Below are 27,835 nucleotides of genomic sequence, written 5' to 3' on the forward strand. Positions count from 1 at the left end.
CCTACCACCACGCCCAGCTAATTTCTGTATATTTAGTAGAAACAGGGTCTCACCATGTTGGTTAGGCTGGTCTCTAACTCCTCACCTCAGGTGATTCACCCACCTCAGCCTCCCCAAGTGCTGCGATTACAGGCATGAGCCACCATGTCCAGACTAGTTTAATGTTCTTGTCTGATACTTCCAACATCTGGATTACCTGGGGTCTGTTTCTATTGTCTCTCTTTTTTCTTGTTTTCCATCTTTTCATCCTGTTTCCTGGCATGTCTGTTATTTTTTGTTAAATGGTAAAGAGTGTATTGAAAACTGTAGAGACTCTTGATGTCTTATTCCAGAGATGATACAGCAGGAGACAGAGGACAGATAAATCTCCTTAATCAGAGTCAGGCTTGCCCTTACTCCTAAAGCACAGATTTTCTGAATTCTAAACTGAAGGCCTAGAGGTACCAGGGCCCTTCCTCCTTGGCACAATTTCCAATTTTGAAATCCAATTTTGTTTCCCTAGCAATGCAACATTTTCCAAAATATCTTCTTAGCTTCTTTTTCTGCTTACGTTCTTATTTCTGCCTTATCCATGTGCAACTTAGTAGTCAGTAAATCCCTTGAGAAAAAACTGCAAAAAGAAAATGGAACCACCATTATTTCCCTTTTCTCCAAATTCTTGGCCTCTCAAATCCTGGTTGCCTTGGTTGCTCTCCAGTGATGTTAGATAGATGTCTGTTTCTTCTTGTAATCCTGTCAGTTGTTTCTTAATATATTTTCAGACTATACTGCTAGGTGCATATATATTTACAAGTTATACCTTTTTGTTGTCCTCAATATACAATATCCTTTTGGCCCTTTTGATAGATTTTTAACTTGAATTGTTTCAGCAGATATTAAGAATGCCACACAGCTTTTTTGTCTTTGTTTTCTGATGCTTTTTACCTAGTGTATATGCTGTCTCCCTTTAGCTGTCAAACCTGTATCTTTGTGTTGAAAGTTTTATAGATAGCATATTGTTAGCTTTAAAAAAAAAAAAATCCAGGCTGGGTGTGGTGGCTCACACCTGTAATCCCAGCACTTTGGGAGGCTAAAGTGGGTGGATCTCTTGAGGTCAGGCGTTCAAGACCGGCCTGAACATGGTGAAATCCCATCTCTACTAAAAATACGAAATTAGCCAGGCGTGGTGGCACACGCCTGTAATCCCAGCTACTTAGGAGGCTGAGGCAGGACAATCACTTCATCTTGGAAGGCGGAGGTTGTAGTGAGCCAAGATTGTGCCATTCCACTCCAGCCTGGGCAACAAGAGCGAAACTCTGTCTCAAAAAAAAAAAAAAAAAAAAATCCAATCTGAGATTCTTAATTGGCAAGCTTAACACTAATTACTGTTAGATGAGGCATTTTTGCCACCTAATCTACTTTTAAACCCTCCATTCCTGTGTTCTTTGGGTAGATCAAGTTTTCTTCTGTGGACTTAAGTTATACATTCTATCTTTGTTTTTAAGGTGGTTATCCTGAAGACCATATGGTTAGGCATTCCTATTGAACTGTTAAACTCATAATTGTTAAACTCATAAAACTATATTCCCTTTGTAAGACAAATAGTACATTCTCATCCCTCTTATCTCATCTCCTACCCACACAACACCATCCCTTTTATAGTCTCTAGAATTTCAGTTTCAGGCTCTGCAATTTTACTTTTTCCTAGTCCTTTTAAGACAACTTTACTAGCATATTGGACATTACTTGCTAACCTTGAATCCTCCTGCATGTTCCTCCTCCATTTTGAATTTTCTCCCATGAGTTTTGTTTGTTTGTTTTTCTGAGACGGAGTCTCGCTCTGTCACTCAGGCTAGAGTAGAGCTGCATGATCTCGGCTCAATGCAACCACCACCTCCTGGGTTCAAGCAATTCTCCTGCCTCAGCTTCCCAAGTGACTGGGACTACAGACATGTGCCACCATGCCCAGCTAATTTTTGTATTTTTTAGAATGGAAAGGGTTTCACTATGTTGGCCAAGCTGGTCTCGAACTCCTGACCTCAGATGATCTGCCTGCCTCAGCCTCCCAAAGTACTGGGATTACAGGCATAAGCCATCACACCCGGCCCCAAGAGTTTTTAAACGAGGGTTTTGTGTAAAACCTAAGGCCTTGTAAACCTAAGCATATGCCCTCACAATTACACAGGTTGCCTGGATATGAAATTCTAGGTTGAAGTTAATTTACCTTGTTGCTGTTGTGGATCTGATCACAAGTGATACTTTTTTCTTTACAGGTGGCCTGCTCTTTTCCTCTAGAAGCTTTGAGAGTTTATCTTTGTATTTGTTTGCTTAAATCCCACTAATAACAGTGTACCCAGGCTTGGAAGTTTTGTCTTTTCTGACATTCATTATTTCTTCAAATTTTCTTGTTCTCACTTTTCCCCTCCTTTTGGGACTTCTGTTATTGGGATGTTATTTCCATCCTCTATGCTCAGTTTCTAATTTTATCTTTTTATACAAGACTACTTTCTGACAGCATATCTCAAGTGGATCTTCCAGTTCATTCATTCGTTCTACAACAGTATCACTTCTGCAATATATCTTTCTCTTGTCTTCTATTTCAACTATTTTCATACTCAATACTTTTTCTTTTAGTCTTACTTCTGCTTCATATTGCTATCTTCACTCTTATTTTAAAATAATTTCTTATGTTAAATTCTTAGCCCATCTTTTCCAATAATTTAGCTTCAGTTGTTCAGTCTGTGGCCTTTTTTTAATACTGTTACGTACTTCTCTAGCATCGACTTTTGCTCTGAGTCCAAATTATCCTGCAGGTGTCACCCGTTGGCAGAGAATCTCAGGCACCCAGAAGAACTATGGAACACTGTTTGCTTTCCCTCTAACAAGCATTAGGTCAGAATTTCAACTTCAAATTGTAAGAAAGGAGTAACATGGAAAGAAGAATCTGTCCCCCTAGGTTGTAATTCACCAATTCTAGGATTTGGAAGGAGCAGGGACTTCTAGGAATGGCAGACTGAGAAACTCAGATCAACTCCCCACCTAAGGACAACTAAAAAAACTGGACCCATCAAGAAATATTGATTGAAGTTTTGTGTGGGCCATGACAGGATCCTTGCTTTACATGGCATCCTTAGTATAATCTTCTCGCAGGTGCTCCAAAGTCTGAGGACCTAGACCTGTCTTTGCCTTGCATCCCTGTTGCCTGGACAGTCTGTTCTTTCATGTGTGTGAATCGCAGATTTTGTCCTCCCCTGATTATTCTGTATTCTTGTGCAGAAATTCCTCAAAGATTCCAAAGTCAAGCCACTGTATTTGAGCTAAGGTCACCATCTTGTGCTAAAAAAATATTTCAAGGTAAAAGATGGTATTTTGCTGAAGATTACTGTGAAATATGCATATGAAACACTGCACAGTGCCCAACAATTTAGAGTGGTAACTTTTCACAGTTCTCCCTTGTTTTGGGTCCCAGCCACCTTTCCCCCCAGCCTTCTGTGTTGTCTTTTATCTCCTTCCACATTTCTATTTTCATTCACAAAGGAAGCCATCAGACCATCTTATTTCTCTCTGTTCAGGGAAGAATTCCCATTTCCATACTGGGCCTGCTGGAGAGAATGAGGGTCATACTCCTTACGCACACTTGACAGTTAACCACGGTCAAGGACGGCAGTCCTTGCTGCTTTAGGTTGTAATATCCCGTCCACACTCTCCTACTTCTGACCATGTGAGACAGAAATTGTCTTTATCACAAGCTGGTTGGGAGATGAGTGGCCAGATAATGTGTGTTCCAGTTACAGTGATCTCAGGGGTCTCAATTTTTTGGTCTTCTTAAATTCCATTTTGGATAGTGAGAGGTTGGACTAGTGGCCCTTTGCCCTGGTTCTACGATGAAATAACAGCACCAGTATTGAGGAATCAATCAATACCTGCACCACAGCTATGTCCCAGAGATCATCTCACTGCCTATGAGCTGGCAGTTGGGGGTGAGGATGACCTGGTGTGGGTAGTGACTGGTGTCTCTTTCTTCAGAAAAATATCACAGAAGCCTACCAGGTCAGCAAGAAGCCTCCAAAGTCCGTGGCGAAGGTGATTAGAATTTCAGCCCCTGCCAACAAGGCCATCTACAACTATAGTATCCAGACCATGAATTCTACAGAGCTTGCCAAGAAAGAGCTGTATCAAGAGATGGCCAAGGTGAGAGACCCAGACAGGATGATGGCAGCTTGCAAATCCCATGAATTCTTTCCTCTGACCACACCTGCCTGGAGGTCAGTGGGGGATCTCAGGTGTACAGATGAAAGCCAATCATGCTAGGGGAAGTAGACAAGGCTCAGATGTTGAGAGGTGTTCTATTCCGCACTAAACGAGAATCCACCACACTGAGGGTGAGCCCGAGATCCTCAATGGAAGCTCAGATGTACATGAAGGAGAACAACTGTAGCATCCTTACCTCTGGGGTACACTTTATGATTGCTGCTTATGAAGGCAGCTACCAACAGAAGGGAAAGCCATGGTTTAGGCTTCCAGCACACATTAACTTTAGGAAACGGCTTCTCCCATCAAAGGGGACGATAATATGACCCTTACAGGGCTGCTGCACAGTCATTTCCTCTCAATGCACTATTTACGTTGTCAGGAACTATGATTATGCCCCCAGCTGTTTCTGATTCCTACAAGAAATCCAAGATTGCTATCAGCCCCTCTACCCCAACCTGTCTGCCCCCATTTCTAGGAGCCAAGAAAGAGATTCACGTACTCACAGGATTACCTCTCGGCCATGGTGGAGCCCCTGGACTTGAAGGAAGAGGAGAAGAAAGCCCAGAAGAAATCCCGCCAAGCCTGGCTCACAGCCAGGGGATTCCAAGTGACAGGTCTTCAGAGCAACACTGAAGGCAGCTTTCAGGATCTCAAGCTGCCACCCATCAAAGAGCTGAATGAGGTCCACAGGGAAGAGCAGGGTCTCAGGTGGGGTGTCCATAGGGACCTTTCTCCTGATTTACTTACTCCCCCAATTTAGGAGTGGAAGGAAAACTCCCTGTTTGCTAACGTACTGGAGCCTGTGTTGGATCGAGACCGGTGGAGCTGGGACAGGCACCACGTGGACTTTGATCTGTACAAGAAGCCACCACCTTTCCTCAAGCTGCCCCCTTCGCCCGCACCAACTCCTGTAACAGGTAACAGGCAAAGCTTTGCCAAGCTGGGCCTCCTGATGCCGTGGGCAGGTAGGAGCTCTGTGCCACTCTGCATCTTCAGTGGTACCCATTTTGTTTACGCTATCAACCAAACTTTCTATGCTAAAATCAAGATGCAGAACGGGTCTGATAGAAGAGATTGAATGTTGGGCTGGAACTCAGACCAGGATTCTAGTCCCAAGTGTGACATTTGTGTGACTTCAGGCAAATCCCTTCATGCCCTGGGCCTGGTTTCTTGGCTATAAAGTGGGAAAGTTGGAAGACAGGTCTAAAGGCTTCCTGAGCTTCAACACTATTACCCATGACTGATCTCTAGGTGTCCAGCCAAGAGCTGGAGGCAGAGGCTCTGGGCTTCACTGGGACCTGCCAGCTGCAAAGATACTGACAGTTCTTCCTGTGGGGGAAAGGTGGAGGCAGGAAACATAGGTCTTCCTACGCCAGTCCCTCCAAGTCCTCTTCCTCTTTATCCCTGCTTATGAAAATTGATCTCAGGATCATCTAGAGGTTAATATCGAATCCAAACTTGTCGGTTAACAGAGCCAGAACCTTTGTTCAGGGAGAACGAGACATGAACCTATCTAACAACAAGGTCTGCCAGAGAAACCTCTCCCAGAAAACTAGGTCAGGTGAACATGATGGCTTGCTCTCCTTCTCGACTCTCAAGGACAGCTGATCACAGCTCCACGGAAGTGCTAACAAGTTTGCTAAAATGTCACTTTCTCCATTTGCCTAGACTTCGCTCCCTCCCTTCCCAGTAGGCCCTAGATCTCCCAGGTTGCCTGAAGAGACCTGCTCTCTGTGGGCATGTCTCAGGCCCACAGTTACTGCTGTGGCTCTCAAGGAGGCTCCAGCTAGGAGAGCTGTCTAGCCTAAGAATACAAGGCTTTTCCTTGGTAAGAATGCTTCCTAGTGAGCTCCACTGCCAGCCTTCCCAGCAAAAGTCTCCTGGGGGTTTCACTGGTGAAATCATTTAAGAAACACATGCTGGGTCTCCTCTTCCCACAACATGCTTAAGAAAAGTTAGCAACTACAGATGAGAGAGACAGGCTTGAACTGGTCGCTAGGCCTTTTCAACCCAGATGGATGAATGGAGAACTTGCTGCTGACCGAGGCCTTACATGCCACCAGCCTAGAGTGAAGCCCCTTCCAGAGGTCTGCCTAGAAGGGGGGTGGGTCTGACAGCCCCTCCCCAAACTTCCCCTGTGCAAAGAAACTCCAAGCAGCCTTTTGTCCAGAGGTATGCATGCTTCATTTTGTGCAAAATGCTTCCTTGCTATTATTAACAAAACAGAACTTTAGGTTTCACTGAGAGGTTATTTACATGGTCACAATATTTAGAAACTTTCCCGTTTTAAAAACTAGTTACCAAACCCCTGGCAGAATGCTTAGGCCAGCCCCACTCAGCCAGCTCAGCTCTCCAAGTTCCCAATCTCCTCCTTGCCTATTTCCAGCATCACAGTAAATTGGGAATATACTTGGAGGAAAAAGAGCTGGCCGCTTTCTCTGTGCTCAAGGGAATGTCCACAATAGGCATTTTAGAGCTCCAGACCACCCAAGGACCACACCAAAGCTTAAAGTCCACCACAGTGAGCACGCTGGGACCCGGTGTATCTTACAAGCGCCAGCAGAAGGGAGGCTGGAGAAATGCAAAGGCCTGCTGGGACAGCCTGGAGATACCATTCATCCTCTCCTCAAGAGTACAGGCCAGTTTTGTAAAGAAACTAAAGTCCCTAGGTGGGTACCTCAGCTGAGGCAGCCTCCCTATCTCCTGAGGAGGATAAAAACTAAGGGCTCATAACCCCAAGGCATTGCGGACTGCACTGTGTCTGCTCCTTAGCATTCTGGGCCCTCCTTGCAGAGTGAGGACAAAGGGGACCCGAGGCCATCAACAAAGGGTGGTTCTCAGGGTCCTGCTGTCACCCATTAAATGCTGGTTCTGAGGAACAGTGTGACAAGTACAGCAAAGGCTAAGAGTACACAGATTGTGACATTTTATATTCTTCGTTAAATGGTTCCTGGTACATGTTTTAAGTGCCTCTGCTTCTAGTTTAAATGAATGACCCAGACACAGCTTTCAAGCTGTTCCTTAGAGAATGTGTGGTTGAGCAGAAATGGCTATCCACCCACCTCACGCCCTGGAGGCAGGCAGCACAAGCCCCAGTTTCCACTATGGTGTCTCCTCAATGACCAGAATACCCGCCAGTTCCAGAGGTCGGCAATTCCATTCTCTATCTCCGGCTCAGTTCAGAAGCTGTGATGGTCCTGTTAGACAGCACTCCTGCAGGTCGAAACCTGGAAGAGGCTCTCCCAGGCCAGGAGACAACCCTTCAGGTGCAGACAGGGAACAAATGGCTCAACCTGTGATAATGCCAAGTTATAACACCTTCTGAAAAAAGAGTGACAGTCATCCAGCAACAGGCCATGGGTGGGGGCGGGCAGCAGCAAGGGACACTCTCCCCTGCCTCAGCATGTCCTGTCCAGAGGGTGGGCACAGATATAGGCTCGCTTCTCAAGGATCTGCTGGGACACTTTCTTAATCTGCTCATCTAGGTTTTCTGGAGCATCTGGGAAGGAAAAGGAGAGATGGTGGGTGATCCTTCTGCATTGTGATAAGACAAACATGGCTGAAGTTGGGGCATTTTCCCACAAAGTCAGCCCACCCACCATGAAGCAGCCCTAAGGGTGACCCCCTCCTCCAAACTAGCAAGTGATTCAGGGCTGTAGGGAGAGAAGGGTACAGCTTCATTCTCAGTTACAAAGGACTCATCCTGCTCATTTCTTTTTTTTTTTTTTTTTTTTTTGAGACGGAGTCTCGCTCTGTCGCCCGGGCTGGAGTGCAGTGGCCGGATCTCAGCTCACTGCAAGCTCCGCCTCCCGGGTTTACGCCATTCTCCTGCCTCAGCCTCTGAGTAGCTGGGACTACAGGTGCCCGCCACCTCGCCCGGCTAGTTTTTTGTATTTTTTAGTAGAGACGGGGTTTCACCGTGTTAGCCAGGATGGTCTCAATCTCCTGACCTCGTGATCCGCCCGCCTCGGCCTCCCAAAGTGCTGGGATTACAGGCTTGAGCCACCGCGCCCGGCCCATCCTGCTCATTTCTAAGCCCCAGATCTCGTGGGGTGGAGCCGGCACTTGCTCCATAAACAGCCCATCTGTGATTCCAGCCCACTGGAGGAGAAACCATTTCAGCATCCTCCACAGCACATAACCTGTCAGCACTGGGGGCGGCGGGGGGGCGGGGGGGCGGTCTGGGCTACCCCCAGGGCCAGGACCTGCCAAAAATCATATGCCACTTAGCGAGTGCCACAGTGCTGGCGCCTACCCCCGTCACTTGGCAACAGGACTGGGCTCTGCAGCAACACTGATCCAGAGCCTCAGGCCAACAGGACTGTGAGGGTCAGAGGTAGACTGAGCTGGGCATTCCCACCCAGATGGGGTCAAGTGGCTATAGAAGAGGAAGAGCACTGCAGACAGACCGGGGAGCACGAGCAAAGCCCTCTGTTCTCTAGGCCAAGGCCTGAGACCTCTGCAGGGCACTGCAAGGTCATTCTGGATGGGTCACAGTGGGTAAGGGGGCAGGTAAAATGCTGCTGTATCCAGAATCAGGTACAACCTGGCGCTCCTCCCTTCGTGAGCCTTCCCCGGACAGCTTCAAGAATACAGCCAGTGTCAGGCACAGTGGTTCACGCCTGTAATCCCAGCACTTTGGGAAGCCAAGTAGGCAGATCACCTGAGGTTAGGAGTTGGAGAACAGCCTGGCCAACATGGTGAAACCCTGCTTCTACTAAAAATACAAATATTAGCTGGGCGTGGTGGTGCATGCCTATAATCCCAACTACTCAGGAGGCTGAGGCACAAGAATTGCTTGAACCCAGGAGGTGGAGGTTGCAGTGAACCAAGATCATGCCACCGCATTCCAGCCTGGGTGACAAAGTGAGACTATGTCTCCAAAAAAAAAAAAAAAAGAATACAGCCAGGCACGCTGGGCAGATGCCAGGGGTCCTGCACAAAGGGCTCTACACTCACTCAATCTAAAATTGCCTTGGCAGGCAGGGCGCGGTAGCTCATGCCTGTAATCCCAGCATTTTGGGAGGCTGAGGCAGGCAGATCATCTGAGGTCAGGAGTTCGAGACCAGTCTGGCTAACATGGTGAAACTCTGTTTCTACTAAAAATACAAAAAATTAGCTGGGCGTGGTGGTGTGCGCCTGTAATCCCAGCTACGTGGGAGGCTGGGGCAGAAGAATCGCTTGAACCGAGGAGGTGGAGTTTGCAGGGAGCCGAGATTGCACCATTACACTCCAGCTTGGGCAACAAGAGCGAAACTCCATCTCAAAATAAATAAATATAAATAAATACAACTACCTTCGTGAATGGGGCAGGTTTGCACCTACAGTGCCTGGCGGGCACTGCTGCAGCTAAGCCCAGGCCTACCCAGGCCTTCACTTAAGGCAGAGGTCTGTGAGTAGCCAGCAGGCTCTGGGAGCTTGACAGGGTCCAGAAACAGCTCACCCTCAATAGGGGCCTAGAAGTGGGCCCTTCCTTCCCTCCCGCCACTCACACTTGTCCAGCTGAGAGAGGCTGAAGAGATTCTGGAAGTAAGCTTCCACGCAGAAGGTGTTGGCCAAGAGAACCTGCCAGAACCGAGGACAGAAAAGATACGACCAAATTCCTGGAATCTGACCTCTGAGCTTCAAAAACCCAGCCTATCAGCCAAACTGGGTAGCATGGCAGGGGTGAAAAGGCCTGGATCAGGAGTCACCCCGTCTCGGGTTCTAATTCCAGCCCTGACCCAACAGCTTTTCCCCAACAGCAAGTGACTCAATATCTCTGAGCCTGTTTCCTCTGAGAGGCAGATGTCACAATCCTGGTATCTGCAGGCACTCTGGGAAGTGCAGGCAGAGATCCTGGTACACAGTGGGTCCTCAGACACTGCACCTGCCTCCCCCCAGCAGAGCGGGCAATGTGCAGGGTCTGCCCCTCGCTGGGGGTCGGGGCACTGGGATCGGGAACCCCTGTCACTCACCCCTCTCTTCTCTCAGGCAGGAAGAAGAAAGGGAACGGCCCCATCTCCTGAATAGCACAGACCCTCCCACAGCCACCGCATGGTGAACTTGCACAGCCTCCCCCATAGTCTCTGCCTGCAGGACCTGTGGATACCCCCTCAACTGGCCCAGCCCTCCCCCACACCCTCCTCAACAATTAACTTCATTAAAGTGCAGCAGGACAGATGCCAGCAGCCAGGCCCTGTGTGAGGCTAGGCTGGACTTACCTCATGGTCGTGGTTGCGTAGCCCGATGCGGATGGAGCGGCTGGCCCGCGACAGCACGGCCGTCATGCCATACAGGTTGATGAGGATGTTGGCCACCCGCTTCAGCACCAGCTGCTCCTCCATGATTGTCTGGGATCACAGAGGCTCCGAGTGGGGACTCACTACCTAAACCAGTCCCCCACACGGTCCCTCCCTGGGCTGCATCTCTGCCTGTCTTAGTTTCCTGTGTTCCTTGAGAAAGTAGAGCCAATAAAGCCTTTCCCTTCAGGCTGTGGGAGAATGGCTCCCAGCCACCTTCTGTTTTCCCTTCTCTTTGATCTCTAGATTCAGGGAGGGGGTTAAGGCAAGACCAGGTCCCAGAAACTTGGCTGAGACCAGAAGCCAGTGCCTACTGTGCTACTGTCACCTTCAGCAGCAAGGGCCCCACCAATCAGGTCCCTAGATTCAGGCCCCAGGTGGGGCTGCCCTCCCGATTCTAGGGAGCCTCTCTACCTGAAAGGTGCACAGAAAAACACTGCAGAAAACTCACCCAGCAAGGGTGCCCCTCCAAGTAGCTAAGTGGGCCCCAGGACAGGCTGACAAAGTTAGCCTGACCTCACCACCCCATCCCTCCAGGGTGATCAAGATTTCTGTTCTAGGCCTGGTCCCAAAGGATGCTTGACAAAAAGTTGTCTCATGGATGCTGGCCAAATTGGGGGACCAGTTGCGACCCAGGCCTGGGAGGGCCTGCTTACCTTGCCAAAGCGGAGCAGCAGTGTCTCCACGGTCTGGCCGAAGTAGTAGGTGTTCTCCTCAAACTTGTTGGCACTGTCCTATTAACCAAGACAGGAGTCAGTTCAGCACCTCATCCCTACAGTGCCCTGTCCTGTCCCACAGCCCGGGTACCAGGCAAAGATGCCCCATTTGAGGGAGGCAATCCAGGGTGTCATGGACTAGCTGGTGTTCCCCAACCTCCCCTGGAGGAGCCCAGAACCCCCACAGTGAGATCTTTTCTGCCATGAGATCTAGCAGAAGGGCACTGAAGTAGGGGGTATGCCTGTTGGGCCCACTTACCGCAAGACTGGGGTGCACAACTCCATGGTTGCCTGTCAGTCCCAGGTCCACAGTTCGGCCCAGGGAGTCCTGAAGCCTCCGGCCAACGGTCTCCATGACTGTGGTCACTTTGGCCTGTTTAAACTCACTGCAGAAAGTCCATGGTCCTGTGACTGGAAGCCTCACTGTTGGCTCTCACTGTCCAGCAACACGGCCAACTTGGCACCCAGAAGCTCCGTGCCCCTCCCTGGCCTGGATATGCCGGGCCCCTGGCTACAGGCTGAACCCCCCAACCAAACCACCTGCCGGAGAGCACCCAGTCGCCTCAAGGGAACCACACATGTGCTACCCCATGAGGGGTGGAGTCGCAGCCAGCTTCCCAGCAGCTGTCTCCTGTGAAGGAGACAAAATGCTACCAGCAACCTGTACTTAGTCTCCAGCAGTGATTTGGGATTGCTGTGCCCCTAGGATGGGGGTGGAGGGGGGCAGGAGGGAAAGAAGGGCAGAGAAGAAAAACACTGGTCTTATGTTGGCTGCAAGGCCTGGCACCTTTAAGGGGACACCTGTCATTCTTCAGGTTCTGAAAAACCAGCTGCCTCCAGTGTGAGGGACCAGAGGGGGGATACGGTGTTCACACTGGAGCTGTAGGGTGGTGTGGCCATAAGGGCAGGGCAGCGAGGGCTTCCCTGGGCAACAAGCCCCCAACTACCACAGGGGAAGGTCCCCTCCACAAGGCTGTGCCACACTCCCATGCCCCCACTCGAGGTCAAGGCAGCTCTTTCCTCCCACTGCCCTGGACTGGCCCCTGCTGGGCAGGTATGGGCTCTGAGAAGCACACAGTGACAATGGCACCTACCGGATCCTTGCAGTCAGGATGCGGCCAGCATGCTGCAGACCCGTCAGGGCGATGTACATCCGGAGAATCTCATTGGTTCCCTGTGGCCAGTAGTGTAGAGGTCAAAGGCTGCCCCCCAGCCAGGCAGCCATGGTAGTGCCACATGTGCTGGGTAGGCCCAGCCACTGCCTGCTTGCCCATGCCACAGAAGCCACTGCTCCTGAAGTAGCTGGGAACAGGGCTCTGACCAGGGCTCAGAGAGTACACAGGGATGAGGAGGAGGTGACCAGATGGCCATGGGCTCCCGCTGGGACCCTCTGCTGCTCGGTGACCAGCTTCACGTGTCAAGCCTTTCTCCAAGTCTCCAGGTCCTCTTTAAAATGGAAACCAACTTTCCCTGGGTGGTGAGGGGTGCTGATGCCTGGGGCTCAGCCAGTGCCGGACAGACATTGCTGGCTCCAGGTGGAGGCCAGATCCCTAACAGAAGCCACAAACTGCTGAGTGGCAGCTAGAAGCTCCTCAGAGCCAGGTGTCAACACCCAGAGGGCCACATGCTCCCCACTCCCCCAACCCATGATTCTGATCAGTGAGAGGCCGGTGGGCTTCTGCCCACTCTGCACAATGGAGATGTGCGTCAGGTGCAGGGGCCTGACCCAGGCTACACAGCCAGCACCAGGGACTGAGGACTGTCCTCTGCAGCCAGGCTGAAAACATGGAAAGCAGGACTTCCTACAGGAAAAGGGGGGACTGCAGAGGCTTCCTGGCAGAACCACCCAGCTCTGAGCAGGCTCGACAGGAGCTACCGTCCCACATTGAGAGCCCTGTGTTCTTCCAAGGCCTCGAGGGCTTCCTGAACCCTGCTGACCACCCTAGTCCTGGAGAACTCCAGCCCTCCCGGGCTGAGGGAAGGGCCTTTGGAGAAGGCCCTTTGCAGGGCTGAGACCACTCCAGTGCCCTCAGGCTGGCCCCTGCCCCGTGTGTCCACTACAACAGTGGAGATGGCTGGAACCCAATGGACAGGCCGGGAACAAAAGCAGCCAAGGTGGCTTTCCACTGGACAGGATGGCCCAGGAGACAAGACTACACTCCCGGAGGCTGATGATGTCCCCTCATGACCAGACCTGCTGCTCAGGCCCAAACCTTCTCCCTGTCTCAGGCTGCCTCCTGTATGCCCATGCCCACCATCACATCCCACCCATCCTGCTGTGCTCTCTTAGGTCTAGCCTCTCCCTCCCAGCAGGAGAGCCCCTGGCCTCTGGCCTCATCCTGCAACTCACTCTCCACGTGAGCCCCGTCCATATGTCTGGCTCTTGCTGAGCCCCTGGGGGAATTTCCCACAATACAGATACAACCAAATAATGCCCTGCTTACAGACGTTTTATGGCTTCCAAATTCCTCTGCTGTCAGTCAAGGTCCTCCACAGTCTGGCTACTTTTTTAGCCTTCCCATGCACCTTCTTCAACACCCCCAAACCCACTACCTGCCCCAGCCCACCTGGCAGGACTGACTGCTGCTCCCAGAAAGCCCTTCACTCTCTCTTCATTCACCTTGTGCCAGCAGATCAGTCCCATCTGGGCCTGGCATGCTCTATTACCCTGCCCTTAGGGATAAACTGCCCTCCCCCCGGCCCTGGTCAAAGCCCTTTTTCTTCTGCTCCTAAGGGCATGCTTCACAAAACTCTGGCTGCCTCTGGAGGACACCCGCTCCCTGCCTCTTTATGTACTTGCACTCTGTCATTCCCCTTGGTCGGCCCTGCTACACAATCAGAACACAGCACCCAAAGTCATCTCTGTAGCCCCAATTCCCTTCCCTGCCACCAGGCACATGCTAACTGAACTGACTCCTCAGGCTTGTGACTTCATGGAGAGCAGCAATCAGGAACGAGACGTGCCAGGGCTAGGAGAGCCCTTGAGAGCCAATGAGAGCATGAGACCCAGCCCTGGGCCGCGGGGGCCTCTGTGAGGCCCTGAGCAGCATCTTCAGGACCAGGCAGGGTCCTGGGGGTGGAGCACAGCTCAGCTGGTGGTGGGGTCACTCACCTCGAAGATGAGGAGGATGCGGGTGTCACGCAGTATGCGCTCGTACGGATAGTCCCTCGTGTAGCCCAAGCCCCCGAGGATCTGCAGCGCCTCACTCACACACTGCCAGGCAGCCTCGGAGCTGAACACCTGTGGGGTGTCACACCGAATCCTTTCCAAAAGGAAGACCTACGCTGCAGGGAGCTGGGTGGCTGGGGAGGCGTGGGAGGCACCAGGGTTTGGGGAGGAGATCAGCCAGGGAGGGACTTGAGGGGTGATGTGGACAAGTCCTTTGCCTTCCTTGACCACACTGGCCAGCTTGTGTTCCCCACCCCACCGTGACCTTCTGTACCTCTGGGCCCACCTTCACCCTATCTGCACCTGGCTTAGCTCCTGTTCCTTTAAAACCCACCTAAGATCTCCCTCTCCCGAGAAAACCTGACCTGTTCCTGCCCAGTCCCAGTGGCCAAGACTTCTTTCTGTCTGTGCACACTGTAAGTGCCTTGGGGGCAGACAAACTGCCATATTTAGCCCTAGGCTTAGCATCTGGAAGAGGTTGGCTACAGCAAACTAACGTCTGTGGTCACTGTTCAAGGGTGACAAGAAAACGAGATGATAAAACACATGCAAATGCACCCAGTACACAGCCTGCACCTAGAAAAGACTCAAACACGGCCCAAGATGCCCAACCTTTTTTTTTTTTATTATTATTTTATTTTTTCAGGGACCTTGCCACTTCAGGATCCCAACCTTTTAGGTAGACTCTCCTGCCCACACCAGGACGTTTGCTTCTGTAAGCTGCCATACGTCTCACCATTTCTCTCAAGAGCTCAATTCCAGAGACCAGCTTAAAAACAATTGTTGGGGGAACAAAGTAGGGTCCCCCAAAGGGTGGCCATCTTTTTTATTACAGCTAAAAAATGACACCCTCTACCCGGAACAAAACAAAAGCAAACTCTATTATCTACCTCAACCAAATAAGATGCTCTTCCCACCTCAGCCTCTCAGGTAGTTGGGACTACAGGCATGTGCCACCACGCCAGCTAATTTTTGTATTTTTTGTAGAGATGGGGTTTCACCATATTGCCCAGATTCATATCTTTTTTTTTTTTTTTTGAGATGGAGTTTTGCTCTTGTTGCCCAGGCTAGTGTGCAATGGCACAATCTTGGCTCACTGCAACCTCCACCACCCTCCCCAGGTTCAAGCAATTCTCCTGCCTCAGCCTCCCAAGTAGCTGGGGTTACAGGTGCGCGCCACCACGCCTGGCTAATTTTTTGTGTTTTTAGTAGAGATGGGGTTTTACCATGTTGGCCAGGCTGGTCTTGAACTCCAGACCTCAGGTGATCCGCCCACCTTGGCCTCCCAAAGTGCTGGGATTACAGACGTGACCCACCACGCCCTGCCATATGCTTAGTTTTTAAGACAAAGTTTTGATACCAGAAAGTAGGAAGGCCATAAACTAAGGAAAAAAGAAGTCTTTCTCAAGCAAGCCAGCTGCAATGTTATTACTCTAAAAGGATGTTATCATAACGGTCTCCTTCTGCTATAAACTGCTGATCCACTGGCTCACCAGACACTTCCCCACTGCTGCTCCCCACTGCTTGCCTATCCCTGGAGTGCTACACAGGGCAAGTGTATCGCAAATACTGGATCAATGACAGGAGGAAGATGACAGGCAACAGCATGGGCTTGAAAGGTCACAGTGCGGGAGCTTTCCCAAGCCTCCCTCCAGCACCAGCTCTCTGGCTATGCCGGGGTTACCTTCACCATGGCCGCCTCAATGGAGCAGTCGGGAAAGCCCGGTTGGTCCAGCATCCCTGCTGTGAGGTAGGTCATACTCTCCATGACGTAAGCCTTCTGAGCCATCAGTGCAAATTTCTCCTGGAGTTTTCAGAAAAAAACACAAGAAGCAATTTGCTTGTGCTGAGAGCCAAATCTGTGAAACAGGACAGAAGGTAATTAAGTCAGAAGCCTCAATGCCCAAGAGAAGCAAGCCCAGTGACCAGTGTTAAATAAAGCCTTAACTAGTCTTCTTCCCAAATCACCACAGAAGAGTCACCAGTACAGAGATATCAAAAGAACACACCGTTCACGTCACACAGTGAAATGCACAAATACAGTACTCAACCGTCGGTACCTGAATCAATCCAAATTCACTGAGCCTCTTGTTAAACTGTTTCCTTGTGCAGGCGTACTCAGCAGTCATTTCTGAGGAAGAGCAGAGTCATTAGAAACAACTGGAACATTTCTGTTGTTCTAACATGATTTCCTACGGCCATCATCCTTATCCTTCCCACAGGCAGGCACTGTGAGAAGCGTGTCTGCTGAGATCAAATACCCCAGAAGCTAGCACCCCCACTTGCCAGCACCCATGGGCCAGAGGAGAACCGCCCCTCCTCATGGCACCCACACACAGAGTTTGGCATCAGATACAGGCTTGATTCCTGGCCATGGTTCTTACAGCCTGTGCCTTGGGCCAAGTGTGACACCTCCCTGAATACCATCCCACACCTCAGAGTCACTGTGAAGATGCAATCAGGTAGAAGGCAGAGGGCACCTTGCACAGAGCCAGGCACAGAGGCTCCAGACAGAGGTGGTGCAGGCTCACACCCAGCGCAGTGTTCCTGACCAAAGCAGGTGGGGCCGCCTGGCTTGAATATTTGGGCTGGGGCTTCCAGACGTGTGGTTGTGACAAAGTGCTGAGCTCTAAGGGCCCATGAGTAACATGGCGCCTCCCCCAGGCAGAAGCACTCCCACCCCGCCCGTAGCCACGTTCTCCACAGGCTCTCCCAGGTGTGGTGCACTCAGGAGGTGAAGAGGGCCAAGCCCCACTTAGAGCCCTGGCAAAGGAGCTCCCCAGAGGCCTTGTGTCTGAGTGAGAAGAGCCATGAGCCTGGAGCCTGACAGCTTTCGTTCTGGGTCCAGGACCATGGCCCGCAACAAATCACTTGCCCTCTCTTGAGTCTCTGTCTTCACATCTCTAAAATGGAGGGAAGCCAAAACAGGCCCAGAGCCTGGCATCAAAGAGGAGCTTCATAAAGCACTTAGGGGTGTGCTGCCCTGGGTACCCCCATTTCCCCACAGATGCTTCCACCACAACCAGAATGGTTACAGGGCTGTTCTAAGTTCACTGGCAAGGGAAAATGGAAGTTTAGGGTATCCTAACAGAAGAGAACAAAAGAAAGATCCAGGGGCCCAGGCACCTGGGTTCCAAACCCGACTCTACTCCCCACCCACTGTGCAGTCACCCAGAAGACACAGACCTTGGGAACCAGAGGCTGTGTATCCTGGAAGCCTGGCTCTTGGTATGTGCTCACCAAGCAGCTCTGCTCCTACTGGTCGGTGGCAACCTCTCACCCCAGACAGAAAGCCTGTTCCCCAATCCCCATCCCCACCCCAGAGAGAAAGCCTGTCCCCACATCGGCATCACCCGTGTGGAGATGAAACAGAGGAATGTGGACGACGATAAACCTCAGGGGCAGGCTGAGGAGACCCTCTGGTCTCCACAAAAGCCTAGGGACCGAGTTTGGGCTGGACCCTCAGTCTAGGTGGCCTAGTTCAGCACCGGCCTGGAATGGGCCAGGGGAATGGCAGAGCCTCCAGGGCTGAAGCTGGGGAAGCGGGGGGTGGGGCACAATGGACCTTGTCCCTAACTTACCTACCAATCAATCTCTTGAGCATCCCAGCCACGGCGCTGCCCATGCTGAACCGGCCGCTGTTGAGGATGTTCATGGCCACCTGCAGGGAGAACACGGAGAGCCCAGGGGCCCTGAAGGAGGCAGCAGGAGGAGGCCACAACCAGACCAGGCCAGGCGGATCAGCTTGCCTTCCCTCAAGCTGGGAGAAAGCACTGTCCTAACACCTCAGAACAAGGTGATTCAGTCACTGTTGCAGCTCTACCAACGTCCCCGCACACAAGACCACGTTATTCCAAAGGAACATGCCAGAGCTGGGCATGGGGGCTCCCACCTGCAGTACCAGCATTTTGGGAGGCCAAGACAAGAGGATCGCTTGAGCCCAGGAGTTCAAGACCAACTTGGGCCAAATAGAAATTCTACTTTTAGGTATAAATTAAAATAACTGAAAAAGTATTTCCACATAAAAACTTGACATGAATGTTCATAAGTAGCATTACTGATAGCAGCCAAAAGTGGTAACAACCCCAATGTCCATCAGCTGATGAATGGATGAACAAAATGTGCTATCTCCACTCAAGAGAAGAGAATTCAGCCATAAAAGGAATGAATTACTCATTCATGCTATGAGAGAGACGAACCTTGAAAACATCATGCTATGTGAGAGAAGCCTGTCACCAAAGACCGGATCTTGCATATGACTGCTTTTCTATGAAATGTTCCAAAGAGGCAAATCCACAGGGACATAAAGTAAAAGAGTAGCAGCCAAGGGATTGGGTAAGGGTCATATTGGATGGTACAACATTTCTTTTTGGGGTGAGGAAATGTTCTGGAATTAGACACAGGAGATATTTGAACAACATAGTGAATATACTAAAAACCACTGAAATGATACGTTTTAAAATGATGAGTCCTTTGTTGTATGAATCATCTCTTAATAAAAATAGTAAGTCTTAGTCCAAAAAGAAAAGAGTAGGGCAGGGATGCAGACCAGGGTTGTGGGACACAGAGCTTGAGATCCACCAGAACCCACAGGTTGCTTTCTCACACCCACTGCAGAAGGGAATCCTAGCCTTCGCTCGAGGCGAATAAGGCCTCAGACGTGAAGGAAGATTCCCAATCCTTACCACACACTTCTTTTAGGAGCCGGCCAATTTTCCAGTCTCCATTTGGCCAATTTCCCAACAGATAACCATGCAAAGTCACCTGCCATGCACAGGCTACTCTGCTACGAGCAGGGACAGGGCAAAAGCTGGGAGCCGACAAGCTGCACTCATGACACTACCTGGTACTCACAAGGGGCTGTGGCTGGCAACTCACCTTAAACCCATCTCCGACCTCTCCAAGGATGTTTTCCACAGGTACCTTGGTGTTTTCAAAATGGACTTCACAAGCTGAAACACATGAAATTTAAGATCTCATCTAATAATGCAAACCACTCTGCATTTGACCTGCAAGCAGGCAATTCATCCACCGTCCGTCCGTCCGTCCGTCCGTCCATCCATCCATCCAATGTTTGGTAGGACAGTATAGAAAGACAAAGTTCCTATCTTTGTGGAGCTCATCCTTTGATTAGAGAGACAAAAGCTATAAACAAAACAATGTAACATTGTGATCAGTGCTATGGATGAAATAAATAGGGCATCACGATAAAGAGAAATGGAGGTTGGCAAGGGGGTGGATAATAATACTTTTATTAAGGGCTATGTCAGACTTTTCTTTTCTTTTCTTTTTTTTTTTTTTTTTTTTTTTTTTTTGTTGAGACGGAGTCTCGCTCTGTCACCCAGGCTGGAGTGCAGTGGCCGGATCTCAGCTCACTGCAAGCTCCGCCTCCCGGGTTCCCGCCATTCTCCTGCCTCAGCCTCCCCAGTAGCTGGGACTACAGGCGCCCGCCACCTCGCCCGGCTATTTTTTTTTTTTGTATTTTTAGTAGAGACGGGGTTTCACCGTGTTAGCCAGGATGGTCTCGATCTCCTGACCTTGTGATCCGCCCGTCTCGGCCTCCCAAAGTGCTGGGATTACAGGCTTGAGCCACCGCGCCCGGCCTATGTCAGACTTTTCTAAGGTGACATTTAGCAGAAGTTTAAGAATGAAAAGAGCCAGGGATATAAAGAGCCAGAACAAGCAAAGTGAGGGAGAGAACAGCATTTCCTAAAGCCTTAGGGTAGACTGGGACCACTGGTCTCAATTCTTAACTCTAACACAATCACACCCATGCAATCTAACTGTAGCACTCTCCCACTGTAAGGAGGGATGGACTTCCCTCCCTTTCCCTGCCTGCTAGGGCCATGTGACTTCCTGTGGCCACTAGAATGAGGCCAACATGAACAGAGGACTTAAATGTGCTTTCAGAGTCGGGTATGGTGGCTCATGTCTATAATCCCAGCATTTTGGGAGGCAGAGGCAGGAAGATCATTTGAACCCAGGAGTTCGAGACCAGCCTGGATAACACAGCAAGACCTCATGTCTATTTAAAAAAAAAAAAAAAAAAAAGTGGCCAGGTACAGTAATTCACACCTGTAATCCTAGCACTTTAGGAGACTGAGGCAGGTAGACCGCCTGAGCTCAGGAGTTCGAGACAAGTCTGGGCAACATGGTGAAACCCCATCTCTACAAAAAATGCTTGGCTTGGCTTGGCCCCTTAGGTGCTTATGATCTGCTCTAAGAACAAGCCCCCAGATGGACCTGAACCCAACCCACATCCTGAAGCAGGCTGCCAGGCACTGCAGACTGAGACAACTAAAGGCTGAGGACTGTAAGCTGAGCTCTAAGGTTGTAAGGTGGTCTGTCTGTTAGGGCAGCTACAGCAGGGGATGACCAGCAGGTCTTCAAGTGAGCAGCACTCAGCTGTGAGTACAAAGACAAAGCCCATGTGGCATTCTTAGTTTGATCTTTTTTTTTTTTTTTTTTTTGAGACGGAGTCTCGCCCTGTCGCCCAGGCTGGAGTGCAGTGGCCAGATCTCAGCTCACTGCAAGCTCCGCCTCCTGGGTTAACGCCATTCTCCTGCCTCAGCCTCCGGAGTAGCTGGGACTACAGGCGCCCGCCACCTCGCCCGGCTAGTTTTTTGTATTTTTTTTTAGTAGAGACGGGGTTTCGCCGTGTTAGCCAGGATGGACTCGATCTCCTGACCTCGTGATCCGCCCGTCTCGGCCTCCCAAAGTGCTGGGATTACAGGCTTGAGGCACCGCGCCCGGCAGTTTGATCTTTTTAAAATGCTTAACAAAAACTGAAAGTATTTAAATCTCATTTTATCTTGCTATTTGGACAGAGTCAAGGGCCAGTCTCCCCCTTACACACATACACACGCACACACACACATGCACACACACACACACACGCACACACGAGCTACTTACTGTTGGAGCCCCGAATGCCTAATTTATCTTCAGGTTTCCCATTAGTGACTCCACCAAAGTCTCTTTCTACTATGAATGCTGTGATTTTGTCTTTCACTGATCCATCAGAATCAACGACCTCAGTCTTTGCAAACACAGTAAAAATATTGGCCAGTCCTCCATTGGTAATCCAGACCTGAGGACAGAAGGAAGGACTTTGGAGAAAACCAAACCCCTATGTGACACATCTCAGCTCTGTCTTTGTCGATCAGTCAGACCTCAGGCCAGACATGCAGGGTCCTTGGCTCTGCAGAAGCCAACCAAGCATGAGTGAACAGAGGACAGGGCTCAGCCCAGTTTGCCCAGAGCAAGGATTTTCCCAAGGGACATGGATGGCCAGGGTGGAGGTGGAGGGGGGAAAGAACATCCAAAGTTGTCAAACAGCTCAGGTTCCACCGCCAGACAACTGCATTTCTTCAAGAAAGAAAGGGTTTAATCATTTCTTAAGGTATACATATATCAAAACATCATGTTGCACATCTAAATACACACAACATTTATTTGTTAATTCTAAAAAGAAATGAAAAAAGAGAAGGCAGGAGGGTGGTGAGGAGGAGGAAAGGAAACAAAGGGAGTCAGAGGCAGAAACAGACTCCTTAACAAACCGCCAACAGATGGGACTCGTGTGGATCTTAATTCAAGCACATAATTAAACCAAAAAAAGGTATGAGGCAATCCAGGGATATTTGAATGCTGATAGATGTAAGAAATTATCAGCTGGGCACAGTCGCTCACACCTGTAATCCCAGCACTTTGGGAGGTCGAGGTGGGCAGATAGCTGGAGCCCCAGAGTTTGAGACCAACCTGGGCAACATGGTGAAAACCCATCTCTACCAAAAAAAATACAAAAAAAATTAGCTGCATGCCTGTACTCCCAGCTGCTTGGGAGGCTGAGGTAGGAGAATCTCCTTAGCCCAGGAAGTTGAGGCTGCAGTAAGCCAAGATCGTGCCACTGCACTCTAGCCTGGGTGACAGAGCAGGATCCTGTCTCAAAAGAAAAGAGAAATTATCAATTTTTAAAACGTGATAAGGATATTACAGCTTTGTTTTTATTTAAACAAACAAAACTCCTGTCTTTTAGAGAGGCATGCTGTGATTGTTACCATGCGATCTGGAGGTAGCAATGCTGCTGGAAGAGGCACAGTGGCCATGAGCAGGTGACTGCCGGAGTTGGGGCCAGCCAGGCACACAGAACATGTCTGAAATTTTTTTTTTTTTTTTTTTTTTTTGAGACGGAGTCTCGCTCTGTCGCCCAGGCTGGAGTGCAGTGGCCGGATCTCAGCTCACTGCAAGCTCCGCCTCCCGGGTTCCCGCCATTCTCCTGCCTCAGCCTCCAAGTAGCTGGGACTACAGGCGCCCGCCACCTCGCCCAGCTAGTTTTTTGTATTTTTTTTTAGTAGAGACAGGGTTTCACCGTGTTAGCCAGGATGGTCTCGATCTCCTGACCTTGTGATCCGCCCGTCTCGGCCTCCCAAAGTGCTGGGATTACAGGCTTGAGCCACGGCGCCCGGCCCATGTCTGAAATTTTGTGAAACAAAAAATTTAAAGATTTTTCGGGTTTACAGGCCGGGCACGGTGGCTCATGCCTGTAAACCCAGCACTTTGGGAGGCCGAGGTGGGCGGATCACTTGAAGTCAGGAGTTCAAGACCTGCCTGGACAACATGGTGAAACTCCATCTCTACTAAAAATACAAAAATTAGCCAAGAATGGTGACGCACACCTCTAATCCCAGCTACCAAGGAGGCTGAGGCAGGAGAATCACTTGAACCTGAGAGGCAGAGATTTCAGTGAGCTGAGATCACACCACTGCATTCCAGCCTAGGTGACAGAGACTCCATCTCAAATTTAAAAACACTAAAAAAAAATTAAAAACAAACACATAAAAGCAGCTCAAGAAGGCAGTCAGTGCTACAGCAGCAGGTACAATCCCTGGTATGTGGAGAGTGCTCACTCAGTGGCAGTGAAGGTTGTGACTAAGATCCTGACGTGACCATGGGGAAGGAGCCCTACCTTGGAGCCACTGAGGATGTAGTGCTTCTTGTCTTCACTTAGCGTGGCTCTGCTCTGGATCGAGGCTGCATCGCTCCCACTGCAGATGCAGAAAGATGTGGTCAAGGGAGAATACTGGGAATAAATATGAATGCTTTTGAGGGCCTGAAAATGGAGGTTCTAGTACTTTTAAGAGGTCAGCATGGCCGGGTGCGGTGGCTCAAGCCTGTAATCCCAGCACTTTGGGAGGCCGAGACGGGCGGATCACGAGGTCAGGAGATCGAGACCATCCTGGCTAACACCGTGAAACCCCGTCTCTACCAAAAAATACAAAAAAATTAGCCGGGTGAGGTGGCGGGCGCCTGTAGTCCCAGCTACTTGGGAGGCTGAGGCAGGAGAATGGCGTGAACCCGGGAGGCGGAGCTTGCAGTGAGCTGAGATCTGGCCACAGCACTCCAGCCTGGGCGGCAGAGCGAGACTCCATCTCAAAAAAAAAAAAAAAAAAAGAGGTCAGCAAACTTTTAAAATGAAGGGTCAGATAACATATTCAGCTTTACAAGCTACAGGATGTCTGTCTTACCTCCTCAACTCTGCTGTTATTAATAGAACATGAGGCCAGGCATGGTGGTTCACGCCTGTAATTCCAGCACTTTGGGAGGCTGAGGCAGGTGGTTCATGAGGTCAAGAGATTGAGACCATCCTGGCCAATATGGTAAAACCCCATCTCAACTAAAAATACAAAAATTAGCTGGGTGTGGTGGTGCATGCCTGTAGTCCTAGCTACTCAGGAGGATGAGGCAGGAGAATCGCTTGAAGCCGGGAGGCGGAGGCTGCAGTGAGCCGAGATCATGTCACTGCACTCCAGCCTGGCGACAGAGCGAGACTACATCTCAAAAAAAAACAAAAAAAACAAAAAACATGAACACAGCTGAAGACAATTTGTAAAACAATGCGCATGTTCCAGTAAAACTGGGCTGGGCGTGGCGGCTCATGCCTGTAATCCCAGCACTTTGGGAGGCTTAGGCAGGTAGATCACTTGAGGTCAGGAGTTCGAGGCCAACCTGGCCAACATGGTGAAACCTCATCTCTACTAAAAATACAAAAATTAGCTGGGCATTGTGGCACATGCCCGTAATCCCAGCTACTCGGGAGGCTGAGGGAAGAGAATTGCTTGAAGGCAGAGGTTGCAGTGAGATGAGATCGTGCCACTGCACTCCAGCCTGGGTGACATAGCAAGACCCTGTCTCAAAAACAAACAAACAAAACTTATTTATAAAAAACAGGCAGGAGGCTGGATTTAGCCGATCTTTGCTTCAATACATCACGTAAAAAAGCGGCAGTGAAAACAGCTTGGGCTTAGGTTTAAACATGGAAATGGGTGCTTGCAATGGGCTCATCTGAGGTCCTTTGAGGATGAGTTGTGGGCACCAGGTTCCCACCCACAGGGAAGCAGGATGGAGGATGGTCCAGGTGATGGACTTATCATCGGATTCCCGAGTCCTGCTGCAGCCCTGCTCCATCCAGCAGATCACACAGCCTCACTGAACCTCAGCTCCTAATGTGTAAGTGGGAACGGTACCACCCACGCTACATATTCTGAAAGGTGCTTTGAAGCCTGAACATTATTACTGTATTGTACGTCAAGGTGTGTTATAAACCACAAAAATTTATTTAGTAAGTGCTGTCAAGCATGGTATCTCACTTGCAAGTCTCACTGGGACAGAGAAATAAGGTCAAGGTAAGAGGAATGGCAAGAACAGTTGCTGAGTTGATTCTCTGCAAGATTTTGGAAAGAAGGAAAAGTCAGCTACTCAACAAAACCAACATCCCTTTGCCCCAGTGAATCTTGGGCAATGTCACAGCTGCTGAGGGATAACATTTTGTGCAGGGACAGACCTGGCTGGCTCCGTGAGGCAGAAGGCTGCAATGTGCTCCCCGGACGCCAGCTTAGGCAAGTATTTGGCCTTCTGCTCCTCAGTGCCGGCCAAGATGATCCCCTAAACAAAACAGACACAGACTAATTTCAGCTGTGGGGAGAAAGGAGCGCATGAGGTGTGTTTGTGAAACATTTCCTTTCTGAGGCAAATATTTACTTCAGGCAAGAGAAGACAGCAAGAACTCAGAGCAAGCGGCCACAGGCAGAGCCCAGGGAGCCAGGCTGCTGAGGAGACTGTCAGGGGCCCATGTGCCAGCGCCGTGAGCCTCGGAGACCCACAGTGCTTTGCAGTCTGTGTCCAAAATTTTCGTATCAGTTCCTTCATTTCCCAGACTGGTGGTCTTGGGCAAAGGATATCCCTTTCCAAAGAAAGCCTCCTCCATCTTATCATCCACAAACTGGGCCACTCCCACCCACTGGCAGGGTGGTCTGGATGATGAAATGTGAAGACACAGGAGCACTGGAACCAAGCCTATCTTAAAGAAGGTGCTCAATGTCAGGGCTGTCCCACCTGCTGCCCTCCCAGTGCCACACAGACAGGCCCCCTCTTCATCAAACATCTGCATGAATGCGTGTGCTCTCTGGGGTGGGGGAGCCGAGCATGGTGTGCATTCAGCTCTCTTTGATGTCAACATTAAGCAGAAATAATCTGAGTAATGAGATTGCCAGTAAGGGCAGTTGGCCCTGGGCCTGCCCTAAGGTGCTCAAGACCAGTGGGGGGAAGGCGGCTTGCATAAAGAGTGGAGGCACGCTCAGGCTGAGGGACGAGGGCTCAGGAGGGAAGACCACTTCCAGCCCAAGGCAAAGACAGCAGCACCCCACCTGGGCCTTGAAGGGTGGATCAAAGGCAATGGGGACAGGAGGCAGATTCAAAAGGAAGGGACATGCAACCCAAGGGCCACTGCGCATGTGGGTAGTGTGTGGGGACTGAGCACCACGAGGTGTGGCCAGAGTGAGGGAACTGAAGGGCAGGGCTGCATGTCAGATATCAGGCCTGATTCAGAGGGAGCAAGCCTCTGGCCTCTATGCCACCATGTGACTTCAGAAGACCTACAGAGAGCACCACAGAATCCCTAGACACCTGACCTTGAGGCCGATAGCCTGGTGTGCTGCCAGGGTCACAGTTATGGACCCATCCATGCTGATGATCTCCCCTAGTCGTGAGTACATGGTGTTGGAGAGGCCCAGGCCACCTAGGAGACATGGACCAGCGTCAGTCACAGCCCAGCCCCAGATTCCTCCCATTAAGGCTTCATTGTTTTTTTTTTTTTTCTTCTGATTATAAAGTAATGCCAGATCACCATATTTTTTTTAAAAAATCACAATATGGGCCGGGCATGGTGGTTCACACCTGTAATCCCAGACTTTGGGAGGCTGAGGTGGGCAGATCACCTGAGGTCAAGAGTTTGAGACCAGCCTGGCCAACATGGAGAAACCCCATCTCTACTAAAAGTACAAAAATTAGCTGGGTGTGGTGGCGCGTGCCTGTGATCCCAGCTACTCGGGAGGCTGAGGCATGAGAATCACTTGAACTTGGGAGGCGGAGGTTGCAGCGAGCCAAGATCATACCACTGCACTCTAGCCTGGGCAACAGAGACTCTGTCTCAAAAAAAAAAAAAAAAAAATCACAATACAGAAAGGTACAAAGTAAACAAAAATCGAGGGCTGAGCACAGTGGCTCACGCCTATAATCCCAGCACTTTGGGAGGCTGAGGTGGGAGGATTGCTTGGCTCCAAGAATTCAAAACTATCCTGGGCAATGTAGCAGGACCCCAACTCAACAAAATTTAAAAAAGTCCCAGCTACTTGGGAGGCTTAGGTGGGAGGACTGTTTGAGCCCGAGGAGTTCAGGGCTACAGTGGGCTATGATCATGCCACTGCACTACAGCCTGGATGACAGAGTGAGACCCTGTCTCAAAAAACAAAAAAGAAAAAAAAATGCTCACAATCGTGTGCCTCAGAAAGTGCATTTCTGTGTATATCCTTCCATCCACACTTTTCCTAGGCATACAAGCATATGTAGATACATACTTTAAATATGAAGATATCTACACACACATCAAATCAATTAACACATAGCGAGGATCTTCCATCACAGTTGTAGGTCTTTATAAATGCAACAACTATAGTGTGTCCCACTGCCCAGTATCCAGAGGACTCCAGGACAAGGCTTCTCCACTGTGGCACTGTAACATTTTGGAATGGATTGTTTTCTGTTGTGGGGGTCTGTCCTGTGGATTGTCAGATGCTTAGCAGCATCCTTGGCCTTTATAACTTTATATCCAAAAGGCCTGAGGGTAAACACAAATGGCACATGTGTGTGGTCTATCCCTTTGAACCATTTTCTTTTTTTTTTTTTGAGACGGAGTCTCGCTCTGTCGCCCCGGCTGGAGTGCAGTGGCCGGTTCTCAGCTCACTGCAAGCTCCGCCTCCCGGGTTTACGCCATTCTCCTGCCTCAGCCTCTAAGTAGCTGGGACTACAGGCGCCCACCACCTCGCCCGGCTAGGTTTTTTTTGTATTTTTTAGTAGAGACGGGGTTTCACGGTGTTAGCCAG

General features: G+C 50.1%; 2 protein-coding genes across 6 annotated transcripts in view; one reads left to right on the forward strand and one right to left on the reverse strand.

Moving 5' to 3' along the window:
- CFAP92 (cilia and flagella associated protein 92 (putative)) overlaps positions 1–10,729 on the forward strand; it is an 84,983-nt gene extending 74,254 nt beyond the window's left edge. For 3 of the 4 annotated variants that reach the window (XM_033210868.1, XM_033210867.1, XM_033210866.1), the window contains 3 exons: positions 4,006–4,170; positions 4,709–4,915; positions 4,994–6,643. In XM_033210868.1, the coding sequence (XP_033066759.1) occupies positions 4,006–4,170; positions 4,709–4,915; positions 4,994–5,311 (690 nt within the window). In that variant the 3' untranslated portion in view covers positions 5,312–6,643. Of the gene's footprint in view, positions 1–4,005; positions 4,171–4,708; positions 4,916–4,993; positions 6,644–10,206 lie in introns of those variants that run through there. The other variant, XM_033210869.1, reaches the window with a different exon arrangement.
- ACAD9 (acyl-CoA dehydrogenase family member 9) overlaps positions 7,137–27,835 on the reverse strand; it is a 38,090-nt gene continuing 17,391 nt past the window's right edge. Inside the window, exons 4-18 of one of the 2 annotated variants that reach the window (XM_033210870.1) lie at positions 26,366–26,472; positions 25,240–25,340; positions 23,365–23,443; positions 21,315–21,489; positions 19,278–19,351; positions 17,985–18,060; positions 16,460–16,530; positions 16,084–16,203; positions 14,343–14,471; positions 12,325–12,404; positions 11,490–11,616; positions 11,171–11,248; positions 10,437–10,565; positions 9,726–9,798; positions 7,137–7,732 (exon numbers count right to left, since the gene is read on the reverse strand). In XM_033210870.1, the coding sequence (XP_033066761.1) occupies positions 7,632–7,732; positions 9,726–9,798; positions 10,437–10,565; positions 11,171–11,248; positions 11,490–11,616; positions 12,325–12,404; positions 14,343–14,471; positions 16,084–16,203; positions 16,460–16,530; positions 17,985–18,060; positions 19,278–19,351; positions 21,315–21,489; positions 23,365–23,443; positions 25,240–25,340; positions 26,366–26,472 (1,520 nt within the window). In that variant the 3' untranslated portion in view covers positions 7,137–7,631. The remainder of the gene's footprint in view (positions 7,733–9,725; positions 9,799–10,436; positions 10,566–11,170; positions 11,249–11,489; positions 11,617–12,324; positions 12,405–14,342; positions 14,472–16,083; positions 16,204–16,459; positions 16,531–17,984; positions 18,061–19,277; positions 19,352–21,314; positions 21,490–23,364; positions 23,444–25,239; positions 25,341–26,365; positions 26,473–27,835) is intronic. The other variant, XM_033210871.1, reaches the window with a different exon arrangement.

This window comes from Trachypithecus francoisi, unplaced genomic scaffold (assembly GCF_009764315.1).
Source record: "Trachypithecus francoisi isolate TF-2019V2 unplaced genomic scaffold, Tfra_2.0 Lachesis_group0, whole genome shotgun sequence".
In the NCBI taxonomy this organism is placed as follows: Eukaryota; Metazoa; Chordata; class Mammalia; order Primates; family Cercopithecidae; genus Trachypithecus; species Trachypithecus francoisi.